This window comes from Apodemus sylvaticus, chromosome 13 (genome assembly GCF_947179515.1).
Source record: "Apodemus sylvaticus chromosome 13, mApoSyl1.1, whole genome shotgun sequence".
Lineage (NCBI taxonomy): Eukaryota > Metazoa > Chordata > Mammalia > Rodentia > Muridae > Apodemus > Apodemus sylvaticus.
The window spans coordinates 67,032,477-67,049,814 of record NC_067484.1 but is presented as its reverse complement, the minus strand read 5'-3'; the positions used below and the strand labels follow the sequence as shown (position 1 = coordinate 67,049,814).

The following is a 17,338-nucleotide window of genomic DNA, read 5'->3' as shown; positions in this document are numbered from 1 at the left end:
CCACCAGAGGACTGCAGCGGCACGTGCCCTCGTGAAGCTGTGCAGCAGCGAAGAGTAGCCGACATTGGACAGAACTGTGTAAAAACGGTGCTAGGAATCCAATAGGAAAGGCTGAATTCTTGCTAAGAACATGAGAACCTTCTGTGGGTTGCAGCCGTGGGCGGGTTATGAGCAGGAGTGGCCACTAATGGGACATGGGACGGACGGTAGGGGGCGAGAGGACTGCAGAGAAGGGGAGTTGGTGATTTAAAAGAAGCAAATACGCTCTGCTTGACTGGAAGCGGGGATTGCGAGCTGAGCTCCGAGCGCTCAGAGGTCTCCTGGGCAAGGGGCTGTATTTTGAGTGCAAGCTCGAATGCTCAGGAGTGTCCTGGGCAGCGGCGAATGGCTTTTTCCTGCTCCGCACACCTAGGCTCTTAGGTTCCCTAGATCAGCAGACGTTTCATTTCAGGTTCGGATTAGAGCCACTCGGGGCGAGCCAGGTTCAGGATGGCGGGGGCACACCCACTACAGATTGCAGCACAGGGCTTTTCAAGCTCTGCAACAAGCTCAAAGCAGGAGGGGGCGGAGCTTGCTCTGCGCACCCAGTGGTGGCATGGGCTCCGCCCCCTCTGCAGGCCCCGCCTTTAGAAAGATCTGATTGGATTAGAACCGTGGACGGGCAGGGCGTCCCCTGGCGGCCCCGTGGGTCGGGCTGAGGCAAGCTCACTGATTGGCTCTGCAGGGGATTAGGTCATCGCTAGCAGGTTCGGGCGGCCCGGACGCCGGCGGGGCGGCTGAGGCTTCTGTGAGAAGGCGCTTGAGGCTGCTTGAGGCTGCTGAGGAGCAAGCCCGCAGAGGAGGCGGGGAGGCGGTGGCCGGGCTCATTCGCTTCCAGGCTCCACCAAGGGTCCGCCGCCGCGCCTTCTGCCCGTGTGCAGCTCGGTGGCTCTCTGCAGGAGCAGCCACCGTCCGTCCGGGTCCCGGCTGCGGTCCTGCGTCTCCTGCTCCCGCTAACCCCGCGCGCGGGGTAGCCGGTGCCCCCCACACCTGTGGATCGGCCGTCGTCGCGGGTGTCCGCCGATCAGCGTGCGAGGCGTGTCCCCTCAGCCCGGCTCCGCGGGCAGAATGGGGCTCCCGGCGCTCGAGTTCAGCGACTGCTGCCTCGACAGCCCTCACTTCCGAGAGACGCTCAAGTCGCACGAAGCGGAGCTGGACAAGACCAACAAATTCATCAAGGAGCTCATCAAGGACGGGAAGTCGCTCATCAGCGCGCTCAAGAGTGAGTGTCCGGAGCAGCGCAGGAGGGCACCCGGCGGCGGTGCTCGGCTCCCGGTCGCCCGCGCGCTACCGGCTTCCATTCCCTCCCCGAGGGCGCAGAGTGACGGGTGTCTATGCTCGTGCGAGGCAAGAAGGATGTGTAAAAGGAGCGAGTTAGTTGCCTCGGAGGAATCTGGTCGCCCAGCCCTCAGCCTTCGGTGGCTATCGGGGGTGGTACTCTGGATTGGGCGGGTGTGTGCGACACAGGTGTTTCTGGAGTGAGCCTGCCGCAGCCTGTTGGGGAAAACCACTTCCACACTTCCACGGCTTGGTATCCTTAGGGAGCGAGTTGCTCACCTCGGTGCCCAGCCTTGGGAATGGAGCGTGCGGAGGGGGCGCTGCCCATCCCTGGGAAGAGGAGGGTGGTGACTGCTTCGAATCCTGCAGGAACCCTGCGCGCAGCTTTAGCCTAGTCCAGACTACTGGGTTCTCTGCGTTGGGGTGATTGGTTAGCTGCATTCCTGGGAGCACTGACAGTAATCCCTAGACATAGATCGGTGCGGTGTACATGTGCAGGTTTTGATTCTTGTGCTCAGCAGAAGGTGACAGGGGTGGGAGTATAGAACCAGAGTGTTCCTTTACTCTAAACTGTGGGCGAAGGTTTAAAAATAGACCGAACACATCCGTCTTTCTCCTCCCGCTCTCTTGCTCCATATCCATCCTCTCCCGCACTATCTTTTATAATTCAAAAGGCTGAGAGGGAATCCTCAGACCTTGCTCAGAAAAAGAGAAGTTTAAGCTCATCTAAAAGGTTCCCTGAGCTTCTGTGAAGCCATTTTTTGCTGCCCTCCCCACTTCTTGGCACAAGGTGTGTGTGTTAAAATTTGCATGCCCTCTAACTTTTGCAGAGGAAGCCTAGAGTTTCTCCTTGTGGCCAAATTAGAACATTCTAGGATTGAACCCCTTGCAGGGCAAGGAGGCTACCTTTTCATTGGGCTCATTTAAAAATAGTTCAGGCGATTTTTTTTTATTTTATTTTTCAGTTTGATACTCAGGAAGTGAAGGCAGATAGTGGAATTGTCTTTGACTCTTTACCTTTCCTGTGTCTGTGATGGGTTTCCTAATAGATGGTATCATTCAGCTAAGATGGTCACTTCAACAGAGTAGGATCCTAGCTGCTTGAATGCTCCCCCCCCCCCCCCAGGCTTCTTTAGAGAAAGACTGAAGTGCCAAGGTGTCATTTAGTAAGTCGGTTGCTTTTAAAACCGAGGAGTGAGGGGATGGAATGCCAGGGCAGCAAGTGCCTGGCTCAGGAGGCTTTCCAGGGCCAAAGAGCAGGGCGTGCTTTGTTTCAGGGGACAAGTTAGCTCTAGTTTGAGGTAAGTTTGGGGCCCACATAGAAGCTGGGTCTGGAAATTTTGGTTGACCCTTATGCTTGTTTGATTGGTTTCTTTTCTCTCTTTTTCTCTCCCTCTGCTCCCTCCCTCTCCCCTTTCCCTGTTCCTCCCCTTCTCTCCCCTTCCTCTTCTTTTCTTTGAAACAGGGTTTCCTTATACTTGCCTGGAGCAGTGATCTTCCTGCCTCAGCCTCCCAAGAGTGCTCTGATTAAAGGCACGCACTGTATCAGCAGCATGGCTGACCCCAGGCTTGCTTTAATTGATCCTCTGCCTTACTCAGCAAACATATGAAGTGCCTGCTATTTCCTGGGCGTTGTACCAGATGCTAGGGTGTAGCAGTGACATTTACCTGCCCCTGCGGTTACAGAGGCACACTACCTTGCGGTAGCCATGGCTTTATTTGTGTGTTAATCTCACCTGTCTTTTGATTTTGCAAACAAGACCACATGGTTGGGGAATCACTAGCCCAGAGTCACACAGCTTCCTGGTGTTTTGGAATCTGTGTGGTCTTTTTGTGCCTAGATTGCATCCTACAGGACCAAACCTGCTAGATTCCGACTTGCATTTTATATCTGAGCATTGATACCGAGGAATGCATGTTGGGTGACTGGCATTTTGCCGTCCATTATCTTTGAGGAGCCGGAATTCTTTAGATAGGAAGGATCATTGCAATGTTGGGGTTCAAAGGTTAACCGGCTAGATGGGTCAGTTCTGAGACTCTGTGGAAAGACTGATAGTGGCATAAGTATGCTGGTCTCTCTGCTTCATGACTAACTACCCCCCTCTGCTACTTGTAACTACTGCTTTAACAGAGCATGTGATTGATGTGACTTCTTAACACAAGTTTTCAGTGTTTTCTCCATTTTAGGTATTGTGTTATTGTGAGGCGCCTGCTGCTTTGTACATCATATTAATTCCTGTATACTAATTTTCTTCAATCAGACCATCTTGATCATTACTGTTAATGAAAGCCAGTGCTTGTCCATTATAACTTTAAAATAAATGCATATCTATGTACAGTTATATGTAGGCAGCATTGCTTTTGTTTTGTAACTAATAATTTTACGGATCTCTGGGTTAATATTTCCTTTGTCTGTGAGTCAGAGGCAATAAAAATGGCCTCTAGAGGTTGGCAGAATTTAGCTACATCATTTTAATATTATTTCTACTTTGTGAATTATGACACCAACCAGCCAAGGAGTCAGTAACCTGCTCAAGGTGGGTTCAAGGTATTCAAATACAAGTTGGCAAATTCTAAAGACATTGTACTTAACCTGAAGCAACACTGTCATCTGGGTTAGCCTAAACCATAGCTTCTCCTGTGTTTTTTTTCTCAAATAAGCCAAAATTTCCATAAACTGACTTCATAAAAGCAAACCTCTTAAACTTTATATGGCTTTTCCATCCTTGGTATGAACGCAGCATAAGCAACAAAATATTAAAAAATACATTAAAAATAGAGAAAATCTTACCAAATTGAGAGTTCTCATTTGGTGTGCAGTTGAGCCTGGTCAGTTCCCAGTCATTGCTGAGGGTGATTTGTTCTGACGTTTTCTGAGTGGTACTCAGTCATCCCTTCCTCTCACTGGCTCCTCATTCTCTCAGCCAAGATGATTTTGTGTGTTTAGGTCTCATCTCTTTGATTCTGTAGAAGTGATAGAGGATGAGTGAGCTTTGGAGTTTCTTGGGTTCAAATCCTGACCCAGTGCTTATTAATTGTTTGACTCTGGGCACCTTACTAAGCCTGAGCTTTTCCACTTTTTGTAAAGTGGAAATAGTCACTCAGATCTCTCAGAGGCTGAGAGACACAGTGAATGTTAAAACAGCCAAACCACACCCAACCCAACCCTCCGCCACCACCACTTGGAGGCCCTTGGCACCTCTCAGTTCATGTTCAGCAATACTCCAGTATGCCAACCTTCAAGGTTATCAGGACTTGGTGCCCCTGAAAAAGAACATGTGGTCAACTCTTGTGAGCTCCAGCAGTTGTGTATGTTAGCCACTGGTGGGTGGGCACATTGTAGAATTCTGGTAATAATGTTTGTATCAAGTCATGGTTATGCCAAACAAAGTGCCACAGGTTGAAAGGGGCAAAATATGTATGTAAGCTTCCTAGTGTCTCTTCTGTTCCTTATTAACTTATTGTTAGGTGAGGCTTCCCTCTCAGAGGAAGAGGCTGTCTGCCCCCCTGTCTGTCAGGCTTGCAGAATGTAGTGGCCTTTCTGTGTGACTCTTTTGTGGACTCTATGTCAAACTGAATGTGGTTTCACAGACATGAAAAGTTGTTAGTCAGAGGGGTTTGGGCTTTGGGGAACCATGTCTCTTCACAGGTTGACAGTCGATTTCTAGATTTGTTGCTGGGGAATATCCCTCTGAATTTGACTTCTGCTTTCTGAAATAGAGAGTCCTTATTCTGGCAGACTAAATGGGTGGGACAGAAACGTGGTTTTAAAGATAGTAGTACCACTGAGATGGAATTGACAGTATTTTCTGTAGCTTATTCATCCAAGGCATCTGATTCAGTGGTTTAGTATATTCATGGATCGTGCAACCATCATCATCAGTCATAGAACGTTTTTGTCATCTCCAAAAGCATCTGCTTTTACTACCAGTCATCGTAATTTCCTCCCAATCTCTGCAGCCCTGCCCAACCACTGAGTTTTCTGCCTCCACAGATTGGCTTAGTCTAAACATTACAATTGTAGCCATCCAGGTGGCAGCAATCACCTTTAGGCACCTAGTTCATGACTGAATTTCAGAAGGGAAGATGTTGAGTCAACAAGGCATTCCCTCTGTACAAGGTGGGGGTTTAAGGAGATGTGAGGGTACATTGATTTCCCTCCAAGGGCCTGGAAAGTGTGTTCTGGTGTTTTCAACCTATGGGAGGGGTCTAGAGTCTACCTAGTTTGATGGATGTGGAGTTAATAGCCAAGGCAAAACTAAGAATCCAGCCCCTCCAGTCAAGTTAGGTTGGGTATGTAATAGTGAATGAAGCCCCATTACAAGTTGCTCTTCTTTGGAGTGTTACACTTTTACTTAGTGAATGAATGCTTTTATGTTATATTAGCTGATCCTGGACTCTTTATGGGCCCTTTTGAGGACAATGTGCCTTTTTCATTGCATTCTCAGATGTTACTGATGTTGGGTGGGATCTCTGTTCTTTCTCTTCCATCATATTTTAAGGTCATTTCAGACAACTGAATAGCACAATAAGAAAGCCAGCACATTTCATTTTATTGACCATTTAGTAATTGCCAGTTCCTGTGTCAAGGGCCACAAATAGTGCCAAGGGCACTATTCTGCAAGATGAAAGTAGTTGTCCCTCCTTATCTACAGTGGGGTTGGTTCAAAGATCCATCTTGTATACCTCAGATGCTCAAGTCTCTATTTTATTGTTGACAAGTCACTTACACATATCCTCCTGAATACTTTAGGCAGCTCTAGATTGCTCCTAACACATACCATAACTCAAATGCTAGGGACATCATTGTTACATACTGCATTGTTTATTCAGTAATGACAGAAAAATGTTTGCACGTGTTGAGCACAGATACAGCTCCCCTCTCTCCCCTACCCCCAGCAAATATTTTCCATCCTAGTTGGTGGAAACATAAGATCCAGGCCTGTAGGTAGGGCGAGCCAGCTGCACTGTCCTGTTTCTGCATTTCTGGGATAACTGGTCAAAATTCACAGGGATAGGAAATTGTGTAACCATGTTTTGAACCTGGCAGTGAGCTGCTGGTCCTCTTCTGAGCATTACCCTTTGTTTTTATCGATAAAAATGCTGGTAGTGAAAATATAGACTTTTCATAGATCCCTGAAGAGGAAACCTGTAGCAGGTGCCAGGTCAATTGAGAAGTGATTAGTGCTTTATAGATTTCCAGCCAAGAGTAGCCAAGGATAGCTAATATTCTGTACTGTACTCAGATTTTCTTGCCCTCATAGACTGAAAGAGCCTCGAAGTCTAGAAGGGTAGATTAGGGGGGGTGTTTCTGTTTTTGTTTTTTTGTTTTTTGTAAAACATTACTTTTTTTTGGGAACTACCAAGTGATTATTAGTGATTCATTTTTAATTGAGTAATAGAACTTTGAATAAGGAAGCCAAAAACTTGTTCTTGGTCTGAATTTTTAAGGCGAACAATTCGTCTTCTTTATTCATTGAAACAACAGTACAATAATTACCAAATGTGTGTACTTTAAAACCTGTTCACCTTTATACTTCTTTAGCATTTGTGTGCGTGTGTGTGTGTGTGTGTGTGTGCGCATGTGAGGTATGCGCATGTGTGAGCAGTTGTGTGGTGTGTACACCTGTGTATGTGATATATGTCAGGTATTCTGTTCTATCAGCTCCGACTTATTCAGGGTCTTCCACTGAACCCAGAACACACAATTTTTTCAGTAGGCTTGCTTGCTAATCTTAGACCCTTCTGTCTCTGCTCTCTACAACTCTGATATTCTAGGTGCAAATGTGGCCACACTGGCTTTTTATGTGGGTGCTAGGGATCTAAATTCAGGTTTTCATGATGGTATAGCAAGAGCTCTTATCTGATGATTCCTCTCCATTGGCTTCAAGAACGAGTTGCTCTTGAATGGCGGAAACTCTTGGGCAGTGTCTAATGCCAGTTGGATATGCTTGGCAGTAATTATGTTATTCACAAAAAACCTTAATGGAACAAATAAATATGTAGCCAGGTAGCAAAAAGTTGTTCCCAAGTCTTTTGTGAAGAAAAGGGAAAAAATGACTTTCCTAATTATTTGTAAGTGGTGGTAATTTGCAGTACTGACATTTGGAGTATTACTCATACAAATATAAACAACAGCTAATTAAATCCAAACAAGAATTTTTTGTTTTTATATAACCCTGACGCTAAAAACATCTCTGCATCTCTGCATGTTTCTCTATTCAAAGTTTTGTTGAGTAAATTGCATCTAATCTTTAATCTTCAGCCCAGTCTCTGTGGCTTAGAACCATCTTCGCATTGTTAAATAAGGACTAGACTTTGCTCTTTAGATTGACTTGAAGTTTACAGAACACTTGAGTAGAATATATATATATATAAGGTTGCCATTATAGCTTAGAGTGTGTTACTTCTGGTTTCTCCCTCCCCCCTCTCCGCCTCCCTCTCTCCCTCCTCCTCCTCCCTTTCCTTTTCCTCCTCCTCTTCCTCCTTCTCTTTCAAGTCTTTCAAAATCCGGATACATCATTTACTGCTGATTAACTAGTGTTGATTTTATTTTTATCTTATTGGCACTGGAGGTTGAATCTAAGGCCTTGCGCATGAGAGCGCACACTCCATACCCCTGGTCTCTGGTAGACTGTTCTTCATATGAGTTTCTTGGTGGTGAACAGTTGATGGACAGTGACAGTACAGTGACTTGTACCCACTGTACTGTTGTTATGGCTCCATTGTCTTAAAAGCCCTCTATGTTCTATCACACACCCTTTTCTTCACCTCTTGTCTACTGCAGATCTTTTCCATTGTCTTCCCTTTTTCATTCTGCCCTCTTTCACATTGTCAGGTAGCTAGAACCAGTGTGTAGCCTTTCCCATTGCCTTGTGTCTCCTAGCAGTGCGCATTTACGTTTCCTCCATGTCTTCTGTTGGGTCTCATTGTTGAGTACCAAAATTGTGTTTCTCTTTTGACCTGTGGAAGGACGTCTTGATTGCTTTGAAGTCTGGACAATTATGAATGAAGCTGAAAATCATTTTATGCATAGACAAGAAGTTTCTGGTCATTTGGGTAAAGACTAGGAATATGATTGTTGCATCATATGGTAAGAGCATGTACTGTTTTTTAGAAATAACCAAACAGTCTTCCAAGGTGGTGGTATCATTTTGCATTCCCTCCAGCAGACAGACAAACACAGACAGAAAGACAGACACACACACACACACACACATACACACTCACACAGAGAGAGGGAGAGGGAGGGGGAGAGGGAGAGGGGGAGGGGGAGGGGGAGGGGGAGGGAGAGGGGGAGGGGGAGGGGGAGGGAGAGGGAGAGGGAGAGGGAGAGGGAGAGGGAGAGGGAGAGGGAGAGGGAGAGGGAGAGGGAGAGGGAGAGGGAGAGGGAGAGAGAGATATCCTGTTGCTCTGTATGTGATGGTGTCAGTGTTTACATTTTGACAATCTAATAGGTGGTAGAATTCACACTTGCCCCCCACCCCCACTCTCCCCTTAAGTTTTTTGATGACACATGCTAGTGAAGATTTTTCACATGCTTACTTACCATTCGTGTATCCTCTGTGGTGGGACGTCTGTTCAGATTTTTTTTTTTTTGCTCATTTTTCAAAACAGGCTTTTAAAATTATTATGGTAAGATGTACACGGCACAAAATTTACTACTTTAACAGCTTTTAAATAATTTCATACACTTCAGTGGCGTTGAGTATATTCACGGTGTTATGTAACCGACCACGCTGTCTAGTTTCAGAGTTTTTCCTGCATTCCAATGTGAAATTATACCCATAAAATAACGGCTCCTCACTCCTGTCCCACCCTAGACCCTGATGATATTTTTTTTTTATTTGATTGTTCTAGGCGTCTCTGATGTCAAACAAAAGTTATCATTGGTGTGTGAATTATTTATGTAGCTTGGTATTTTCAGGGTCCACTTATGTCAGATAGTCGAGTTTGATTTATTTTTATGGCCAAGTGTCTTATTGTTAAACTTTAATTACTAGCAACTACTACAGTGAAACACTATTCTTTCTCCCGTGAAATCATGGAAATGATTTTTCGCCTCCTCTTTTTTTTCTTTCCTACAGAATGACCATGAACACTTGCATGTGACATGCCAATTTATCAAGTGTCTCCCAAGAACATTCCCTCATGTTTCCTTTCAGAGTAGCCGTTTGTTTCAGCAGGTCAGCGTGCTTTGAGGGAGTAGGTTTTTTTTTTTTTTTTTTTTTTTTTAAGCTTCACTGTTAATAATTTAGCTGGAGTCCAGTTGATGAAAATTGCTGTCACCCCAAAAGCTTCCCCGTGTCTGTTTGCAAGTGCCCTCCTTTCTAAGCCACACACAGCTGTTAATCCCCTGCCCTCTCTCTAGAGTTGTCTTTTCTGAGAACTGGCGCTAAGTAGAGTCATACATTATGTGGTCTTTTATATGCAGGCTCTTTCGCTTAGCATGTTGATTTGAGGCTCATCTGTGCTTTAGCTTTTATTAGTAGTTTGTTCCTTTTTTATTGCTGGGGAGTATTCTGTTTTGTAAACTCTGAGTTGAGTTTCAGCTGTTAGCTTTTTTGAATGATGCTGCTAAGAGTGTTGGAGTGTGTGCCTTTGGATGAGTATGTTTTCACTTCGAATTTCGTGTCTTACCTAGGAGGAGAATTGCTGAACTATATGGGAAACGGAAGTAAAATTTTGATTTAGACCCAGGCTTGAAGGAAACGTAGATCTAACTTTTAAAAGCAAACCATTTTCCAGGGCAGAAGCACCATATTACACAGCCTCAGGATATGCGCCTCACCAACACTTAGTATCTCTTTTTGATTGTAGCAAACTACTGGGATCATGGATCTCCTTTGGTTCAAATCTCACTGACAACTAATGGCTTTGAGTACCTGTCTTGCATTTATGGGCTACTGGTTCACCTTATTTGCTGAGATGTGTACACACATACACACTAGCCTCTGCTTTGTCCCATAAAACTTTTGACGATGAAGTGAACAGTGCTTAGTTCATTTTGTCCATTTGTTTCTTTAGCGTCTTCTCTCCTGCCATTTGCATAGTCTGACATGTATTTCAGGACCTGAAGAGATTGCTTCTAGGGGGACAGTGGTTCAGCTCTCCTACATAAGCCCATCAATGTCTCTCATAGTGGATCTTACAGGCAGGCATTCTAGTCTTTAGACAATGACCAACACCTGACAAAGTTTGGAAGTTATAAGGAGAAAATAGCTTCTGAAGGTGATAGGATTTTCTTGTCAAGGCTCTGGCATATCCAAAAGTTAGCCTAGGAGGGGGATGCCATTATACACCTAATAGTCAAAGCGATTATTTTAGATTTAATCCAGTGACTGGTTTGCCTTTAATCTCAAAAATTACAATTCAGTATATTTCAGCTTTTTTGCTAGTAAAGAAAGCTTTCATGCACAAACTAAGAGCTTATGCCTTGGTCTTGCTGTGTACTTTAAAGCCCTGGACTATTATATGGACTTTGTGGCGAAGTAACAGGTGCAGAAGCCTAGGGGAAGATGCATCTGTAAGACCGGAGTGCAGTGGTGGGAAATGAACCTGGAGTCTAGAACCTAGGTCATAGGACTCTTGAGCGCTTGAAAGGACTTTGGGTCTGTCTCATCCTCACTGTGATGGATGGCCATGGGCTGTTGTTATATAATCCAGTTTATACTTTAAAAAGATCATGGGGATCTGGTATGGTGGTGCATTCCTTTAATCTAAACACTTAAAAGGTAGAGGCAGGCAGGAGGATAAGAAGCTCAAAATCATTTTTAGTTGCATAGGGAGTTCAAGGCCAGCAGGGTTTTGCTAGAGACAAGATAGTGGGACCAGAAGGAACAAGGAGCCAATTAAGAGGTTGTTGGCCTCTTCATTAGAAATAAGAGTCACGGAACCTTGAACCAGATGGTGACGCCAGAGGCTGGGTGCCTTATAAGTAGAGCTAGCATAAGTTGATGTTTAATTGAATATGGACTGTCAAAGAAAAGAGAGAAAACAGGAATGATTTGAGATGTGTTTGACCTGAGCTATTATGTGAATGCTGCTACTTTTTTTCTGAAATTTAGAGAATTTGAGGAAGATTAGGTTTGCAGAGAAAATTAACACTATGTATGGATGACCTAGTTCAAAGGCAAATTGAAATGATACTGACATATATAATTCACAAGTCTGCACTCATACCAGATAAGTATACAGAGTGAGCCTTCTCTTTCTCTTCCTCTTCTTCTCCTCTCTTCCCTCCCTCTCTCTCTTCCCTTCCCTCTCCCTGCATCCTTCTCTTTGTCCTCCACCTTCTCTTTTTCTTTCTTGTTGTTCTCAGTTCTGGAGCTCAAACTCAGTGTTCCCCTTGATGGGCTAGGTGCCCCGCCTCCGAGTTACACCCACAGCCCGGAGTCTTTTCTGCTTCCCTTTGGGATTCTCTTTTCCTTATGTTTTCCGTGCAGTATGTTTTAAAAATGGGATTTTAACTACATAAATTTTTGTTTTACTTTCCCCATGACTCCCCTGTGGTACTTTTTCTAGGTCAGTCCATGTATACCCTGCCTTTCTTTTGATCACCTCAGAGGGTTGGATTATTGGATTATCTCAGGTTTTCAGTTAGAGAAAGGGCTTCAGTGATCAGTCCCATATCTGCCTTTGTGCGTGGGTCCCAACATTTGTAATATTTTGGGTCTGTCTCAGACTCCATTTCCTATAGTTTTGCAGCCATTATTTAGGACTTTTACTTCCTTGTCCCTAATTGGTGCGGTGCTTGTGAATGTGTGTTAGATTCTGAAGCTTAACTTTTTAGTATTATTCTGAATAGGATACCTTGTGAGACATGGATATTGATTCTGAAAGAATGAAGTGTCCCCTACCCCCAGTAAGTGTTATGGTAGGGCAAGAAATTTAGGCTTCCTTACTAGTCTTGGACCTGCCTAATATCTGTTCTGCAGATTCTTAAAAGTACAATGGGAGATGAACCATATGTACTTTGCCTGTTTCGAAGAGACTCTTCCAAACTCAAACTGTGGGGCCTGGCAGGAAGAGCATGTTTGTTAGATTGAGAACAAACAACATAAGTAGCTAGAGGGAGTTTTATTACTCGGTGTCACTGGGGTTTCCACATTTTGTAGAAAACCAGAGTAGAGGAAGAGAGGAAGTAGTAAGGGAAAGAGCTTGGCAGTGGGGCCAGAGGCTGTCACGGCGTGTTTATGTCTGGCTCATTTCACCTTGGTTGGAAGGCACAGAATGCTTCGGAGGGTGCGTTTGGAAGCCGGGCAGTTGCCTACTATATTTAGAAAGAGGAGATTCCTGGGGTTAGGTTGGGTGTTCATGTGCATGTGTGTGTGCTTTCTTTGCCAGATGGACAAAGGTTTGAGGCTTGAGAATTCCGGATCATCGCTTATTAGCTAGCCGGCTTCTCAGGGCCAACTCAGTAGCTGTGCTCTGACTCCTGCTGCTGCCACACAGGAAAAGCCAAAATAAACTCTGGTTTGCATGGTTTATAAAGATACCACAGGTAGGTTTCGACGCTCATTTGATCTCCCTATCATATTGACGTTGACGTGGGCTGCAGGCTGGTTGGAACACTTTGAGAATATGAACTGGCAGATCCCGAGTGGCTTCAGCACGGTTTCCAGGCAGCCGAGTTGAACTTTGGCTGTTTCTGTGCCAAGGTCACTGTGGAGCAGACAGGACCAGAACTGCAACAGTTTTGATTGCTTATCTCATTGTAAGCTTGTGGATCAGCCGTGGGCAAAGACAAAGATGCAATTACAGCAGTGTACTTCCTTTTGCTCATGTCTGTTTCTTTGTCATTAAGTAGTTAATATATACAAATGCACACAGATCAAAAACCAAAAAGGACTGTGAGTTTTCCTCCATCTCCTGTGTCTTGATCCCAAGTTCTACAGTGTGTATTCATTGGTACACTTATATACACTTATACAGTACACTTACGCATGTGTATTGCTATTCACCTGATTGTGATTTATTTTCATGTTTTGCACTTGTGCATGGATGAAGTACTGCTTTTTTTTTTTTTAACTGTCTCCTTATTAAACAATTAAATTATTTCCAATCCTTGGGCTTTGGCATGACTTAGTTGGTAAAGTGCTTGCCTAGCATGTATGAGCCTCAGTTATGTATAAAACTGAATATTACTTCATATGTCTATGATCACAGCATTGGGAGGTTACAGGTAGGATGACCAGAAGTTCAAAGTTATTCTTAGCTACATAGTTCCAAGCTGGCCCTTAGATTACCTAAGACTTTGTTTATATCTATATCAGCATATATACACAGAGATATGTCTATAAATACACATATATATACATATGTATATAAACATATATGTATACATATATGCACATATAAGCATGCTCATACAGATGCATATAAACATATATGTACATATAAAATACATGTGTATACATATATGTATTTAACATGTTTATGCACACATATACATATATTTATAAGCACACATATATGTACACACATATGCTTTGATATTCATACCTCTGGCATGTGACACAGAAGTGATCGGAGCTGTAGGACAAATTTCTACTCTGAAGCTTCTCAGCTAAAAGCAGTAGATGTATACATATACATATATATGTATGTATATTTTTACTGTGATATTCTATGGGAAATTGTCTAAAATGTTCTGAGTGAGCTTAATTTCCTCAGCCATGATTTTTAGAGTAGGAAATCAGTTTTCTTTTTACTATTTAGAATAATTTCTGTAATATAAAACTTGGAATAATCTTCTGGCTTTTATGTATTGTTCATCTTAGGATTCTTAGGATTAAAAGCTATGGTGAAAATTATTCCTTAGAATGTGGCACAGCTGTATCTTAGCTTTACCCAAATACAAGGCCTACTCTTATGTTCTAGTGTGGTGCTGTGTTTCATAGTGTGTGCTCTATTCAGGAGGGTTGGCAGTTGCTAGATCTCCTGCAAAGCTTTGGTGATTGGAGTGACTTTGAGCTGTCTGGGTTGTCTTATCTATGGTGGAAGCTTGCCTATGTGCACCAGAATTCCTAGCAGGCAGAAGATGGGGATGCTTTGTGTGCCATCTCCCCATGGTGGCTTTTCCTGAAGGTGTCTTTTTGATGGAGGACAGGAGTATGTCACATATTGTCTTACTTAGGGTAAGCTGTGAACAGACACTCTGACCAAGGCAACTCTTATAAGGACAACATTTAATTGGGGTTGCCTTACAGGTTCAGACGTTCAGTTCATTGTCATCAAAGCGGGAGCATGGCAGTGTCCAGGCAGGCATGGTGCAGGAGGAGCTTAGAGTTGTACATCTTCATCTGAAGGCTACTAGGTGAAGACTGCCTTTCAGGCAGCTAGAATGAGGGTCTTAGAGCCCACTCCCAAAGTGACACACCTACTCCAACAAGGCCACACCTATTCTAGCAATGCCACGCACCTCCAAATAGTGCCACTCCCTGCATCAAGCATATTTAGAACACCACACATGTATTCTCTGGTTTATACTCAGGTACTTAGAATACCTCCTATTGGTCTAGAGCAGTGCTTTTCAACCTATGGGTCATGACTCTTTCTTTGGTCCTTTTGCAGGGGTCACCTAAGACATCAGAAAACACAGATATTTATATTGTAGTCCATTACAATAGGAAAATTATAGTTAATGTCTGAAATAGCAACAAAAACAGTTTTATGGATGGGGCTCACCACAGCATGAGGAACTAACTATATTACAGGGTCATAGTGTTAGGGAGATTGAGAACCGCTGGCATAGAAGTATACACTGGTAGAATTTGTCAGAGTGGAAAATTGCCCCTCTCCTGGGGGTTAAGCATCTAGAAAGGAGGCAGGGGATCACTGGCCGTCCATGGCCCAGGAGTGAGTACTGGCAGTTTGGAGGGCTACTGGGGGAGGGAGCTGAGACCTTAGGGAAAGGCTAGTTCAGGTTTATCAAGTCCAAAGAGGCCTGTGTTACTTATCTGCCATTTGTAGGTCACCTCTGCTAATTTTGCCTCACCTTCACGATTCTTTATTAACTTTGAGGCAGTCTATTCAAAATTTCATTTATTTTAGAAGGGAAGTTTACAGCAATAAGAAGTCACAGGTTTGGTGTGTTTAGCTACTTTGTGTTATAAAAAGAATCATTGAACCATAATCATTAAGTTAAAAAGTAGTTGCCATTGTTTTATTTAAAATAGCTGCGTGTTTCAGCAGCAGTGTAAGATCCACTGTATGCGTAGCCCTGTCCTAAGGTAGATGCATTGGAGAGAATGGATATCTGTCTTGGTGCCTGGTAGGAGAGTGATCAGTTTCACAGACTAGACACAGTTGTCCCTGAGGTGGGAGGGTGGGGCTCAGTGCTAGGGAGTACAGAGAAAGCAACAGGAAGTAGTACACTCTTGCAGGAAGTAGTTAGTACACTCTTGTGTGTTTTTGCATGACTCAGTGGAATCACCACTTAAACATTCAGAGGTATGGAGTAGAATGCAGGGCTCTATGGAATTTTTAAGAGGAAATGTGATGATACAAAGAAAAGGAGACTGCACACTCAACTGTATTGGATTGAGAATGGAAGAGATGAGGGAGAGGGAGGATCTGGGCGCCTCCAAGGTGTCTGTTAGGTCCTAGGTGGTGTGGTGACTAGACTGCATTGCATCGCTGTAGATTTGAGGTGTATGGTGAAGACATGGAGTTGGGCGATGCTTGTTTTTGTAGAGTTGTTCTCACAGGGCATGCAGGTGGAGTAGGGGTGGAGCTCTGGAAGAGACTTGGGGGCTTTGGCTCTTCCCAGGTGCTGTTTGAAGCCCTGGAGTGAATGAATCCACTGAGTGAGTGACCTATGCAGTGGTTCTCATCCTTTATTGTCCATCGGAGCCTGGTAAGTACCCCCAGAGGCTTGGATGCAGTGTGTCTAGGCTGGGAATTATAAAAAGTCCCAGGTGGTCCTAACGGATGGTAGAGACCTTAGAGAAGAAGTGAAGGCTGAAGCCATACCAGCACAGAGCGGGCTGGGGGAGGAGGCTTGGAGCTCATCTGAATGGATGACTAGGGATTTTGTCCTGGAAATTTTGGATGAGAACATTCCCACAGACCTTTGGATTTGACCTTTGGAGGACAAACTGAAGAACACAGCCTAAGGGTAAGGTGATAATTACTATCTATGTAATGATATTACTGTGAAACACAGATGAGAATTATAGCTGTTGAGTTTAGTAGCATAAGCACAGTATAAGCCAATTATAAATTGAAACTTTTTTTTCATTACTTGATTGTCCTGACTACAGGTGGTGGTTGTACTAATTCAGCTTGACATGACTGCAGCCATCTTGAGCCTTTCATATTTTCCCCAGAGCAACCTTAGTGTTTTTTTTTTCCCCTGCATACATTTTTGTTGTTGTTGCTGCCATTGCTGCTACTGTTGTATTTTTTTAAACACAGTCTTTCTATGTAGCTCTGACTGTCTTAGAATTTACTCTGGAGACCACGGTGGCCTCAAGCTCACAGTGATGCTCCTGCCTCTACTTCCCAAGTACTGGGATTAAAGGTGTGAACCACCATGCCTGTTGCATGCATTCTTAAAAGAGAGAATGCTGTTTGTAAGATGTTCTCAGACTGTAAATTCTTAGGCTTTCAACCCAAGGAGATTTCTGAGCTCAGGGTAGGCCTGCAAATCTGTGTGACCCATAGCTTACTCTCCTTTCTCCCTAGTGACTTGCATGTGTGTGGGGTATGTATGTATGTATGTGCATGTATGTGTATGGGTGTGTCAGACCACACAGGAAGTCAATATAGGCCAGAAGAGATTCTGTGTAAACTTCGTTTGTCCTCGAAGCATCCTTTCCCTTCAGTGTGCCCTGCTAAACTGCCTGGCCTTCCCTTGGGACAGCTCAGGTATCCACAGGGTGTCAGGTAGCACTAATACAAGTCAAAGGATGATGACAGGTTCCAAAATTGTACATGTTTCAGGAAACATGCCATCTCGGCCAGTGGGGCTTCATGCCTGGGATCCACTTGTTCCTTAAGTTCTGCCTGGGAGTCT

The 17,338-nt window shown here is 44.2% G+C and overlaps 1 protein-coding gene across 1 annotated transcript in view; it reads left to right on the top strand.

The window, feature by feature from the left end:
• The first annotated feature begins 761 nt into the window (after positions 1-761).
• Positions 762-17,338, top strand: part of Arhgap26 (Rho GTPase activating protein 26) — a 390,006-nt gene continuing 373,429 nt past the window's right edge. The window contains exon 1 of the mRNA XM_052155156.1: positions 762-1,261. Coding sequence (XP_052011116.1) covers positions 1,108-1,261 — 154 coding nt within the window. The 5' untranslated portion in view covers positions 762-1,107. The remainder of the gene's footprint in view (positions 1,262-17,338) is intronic.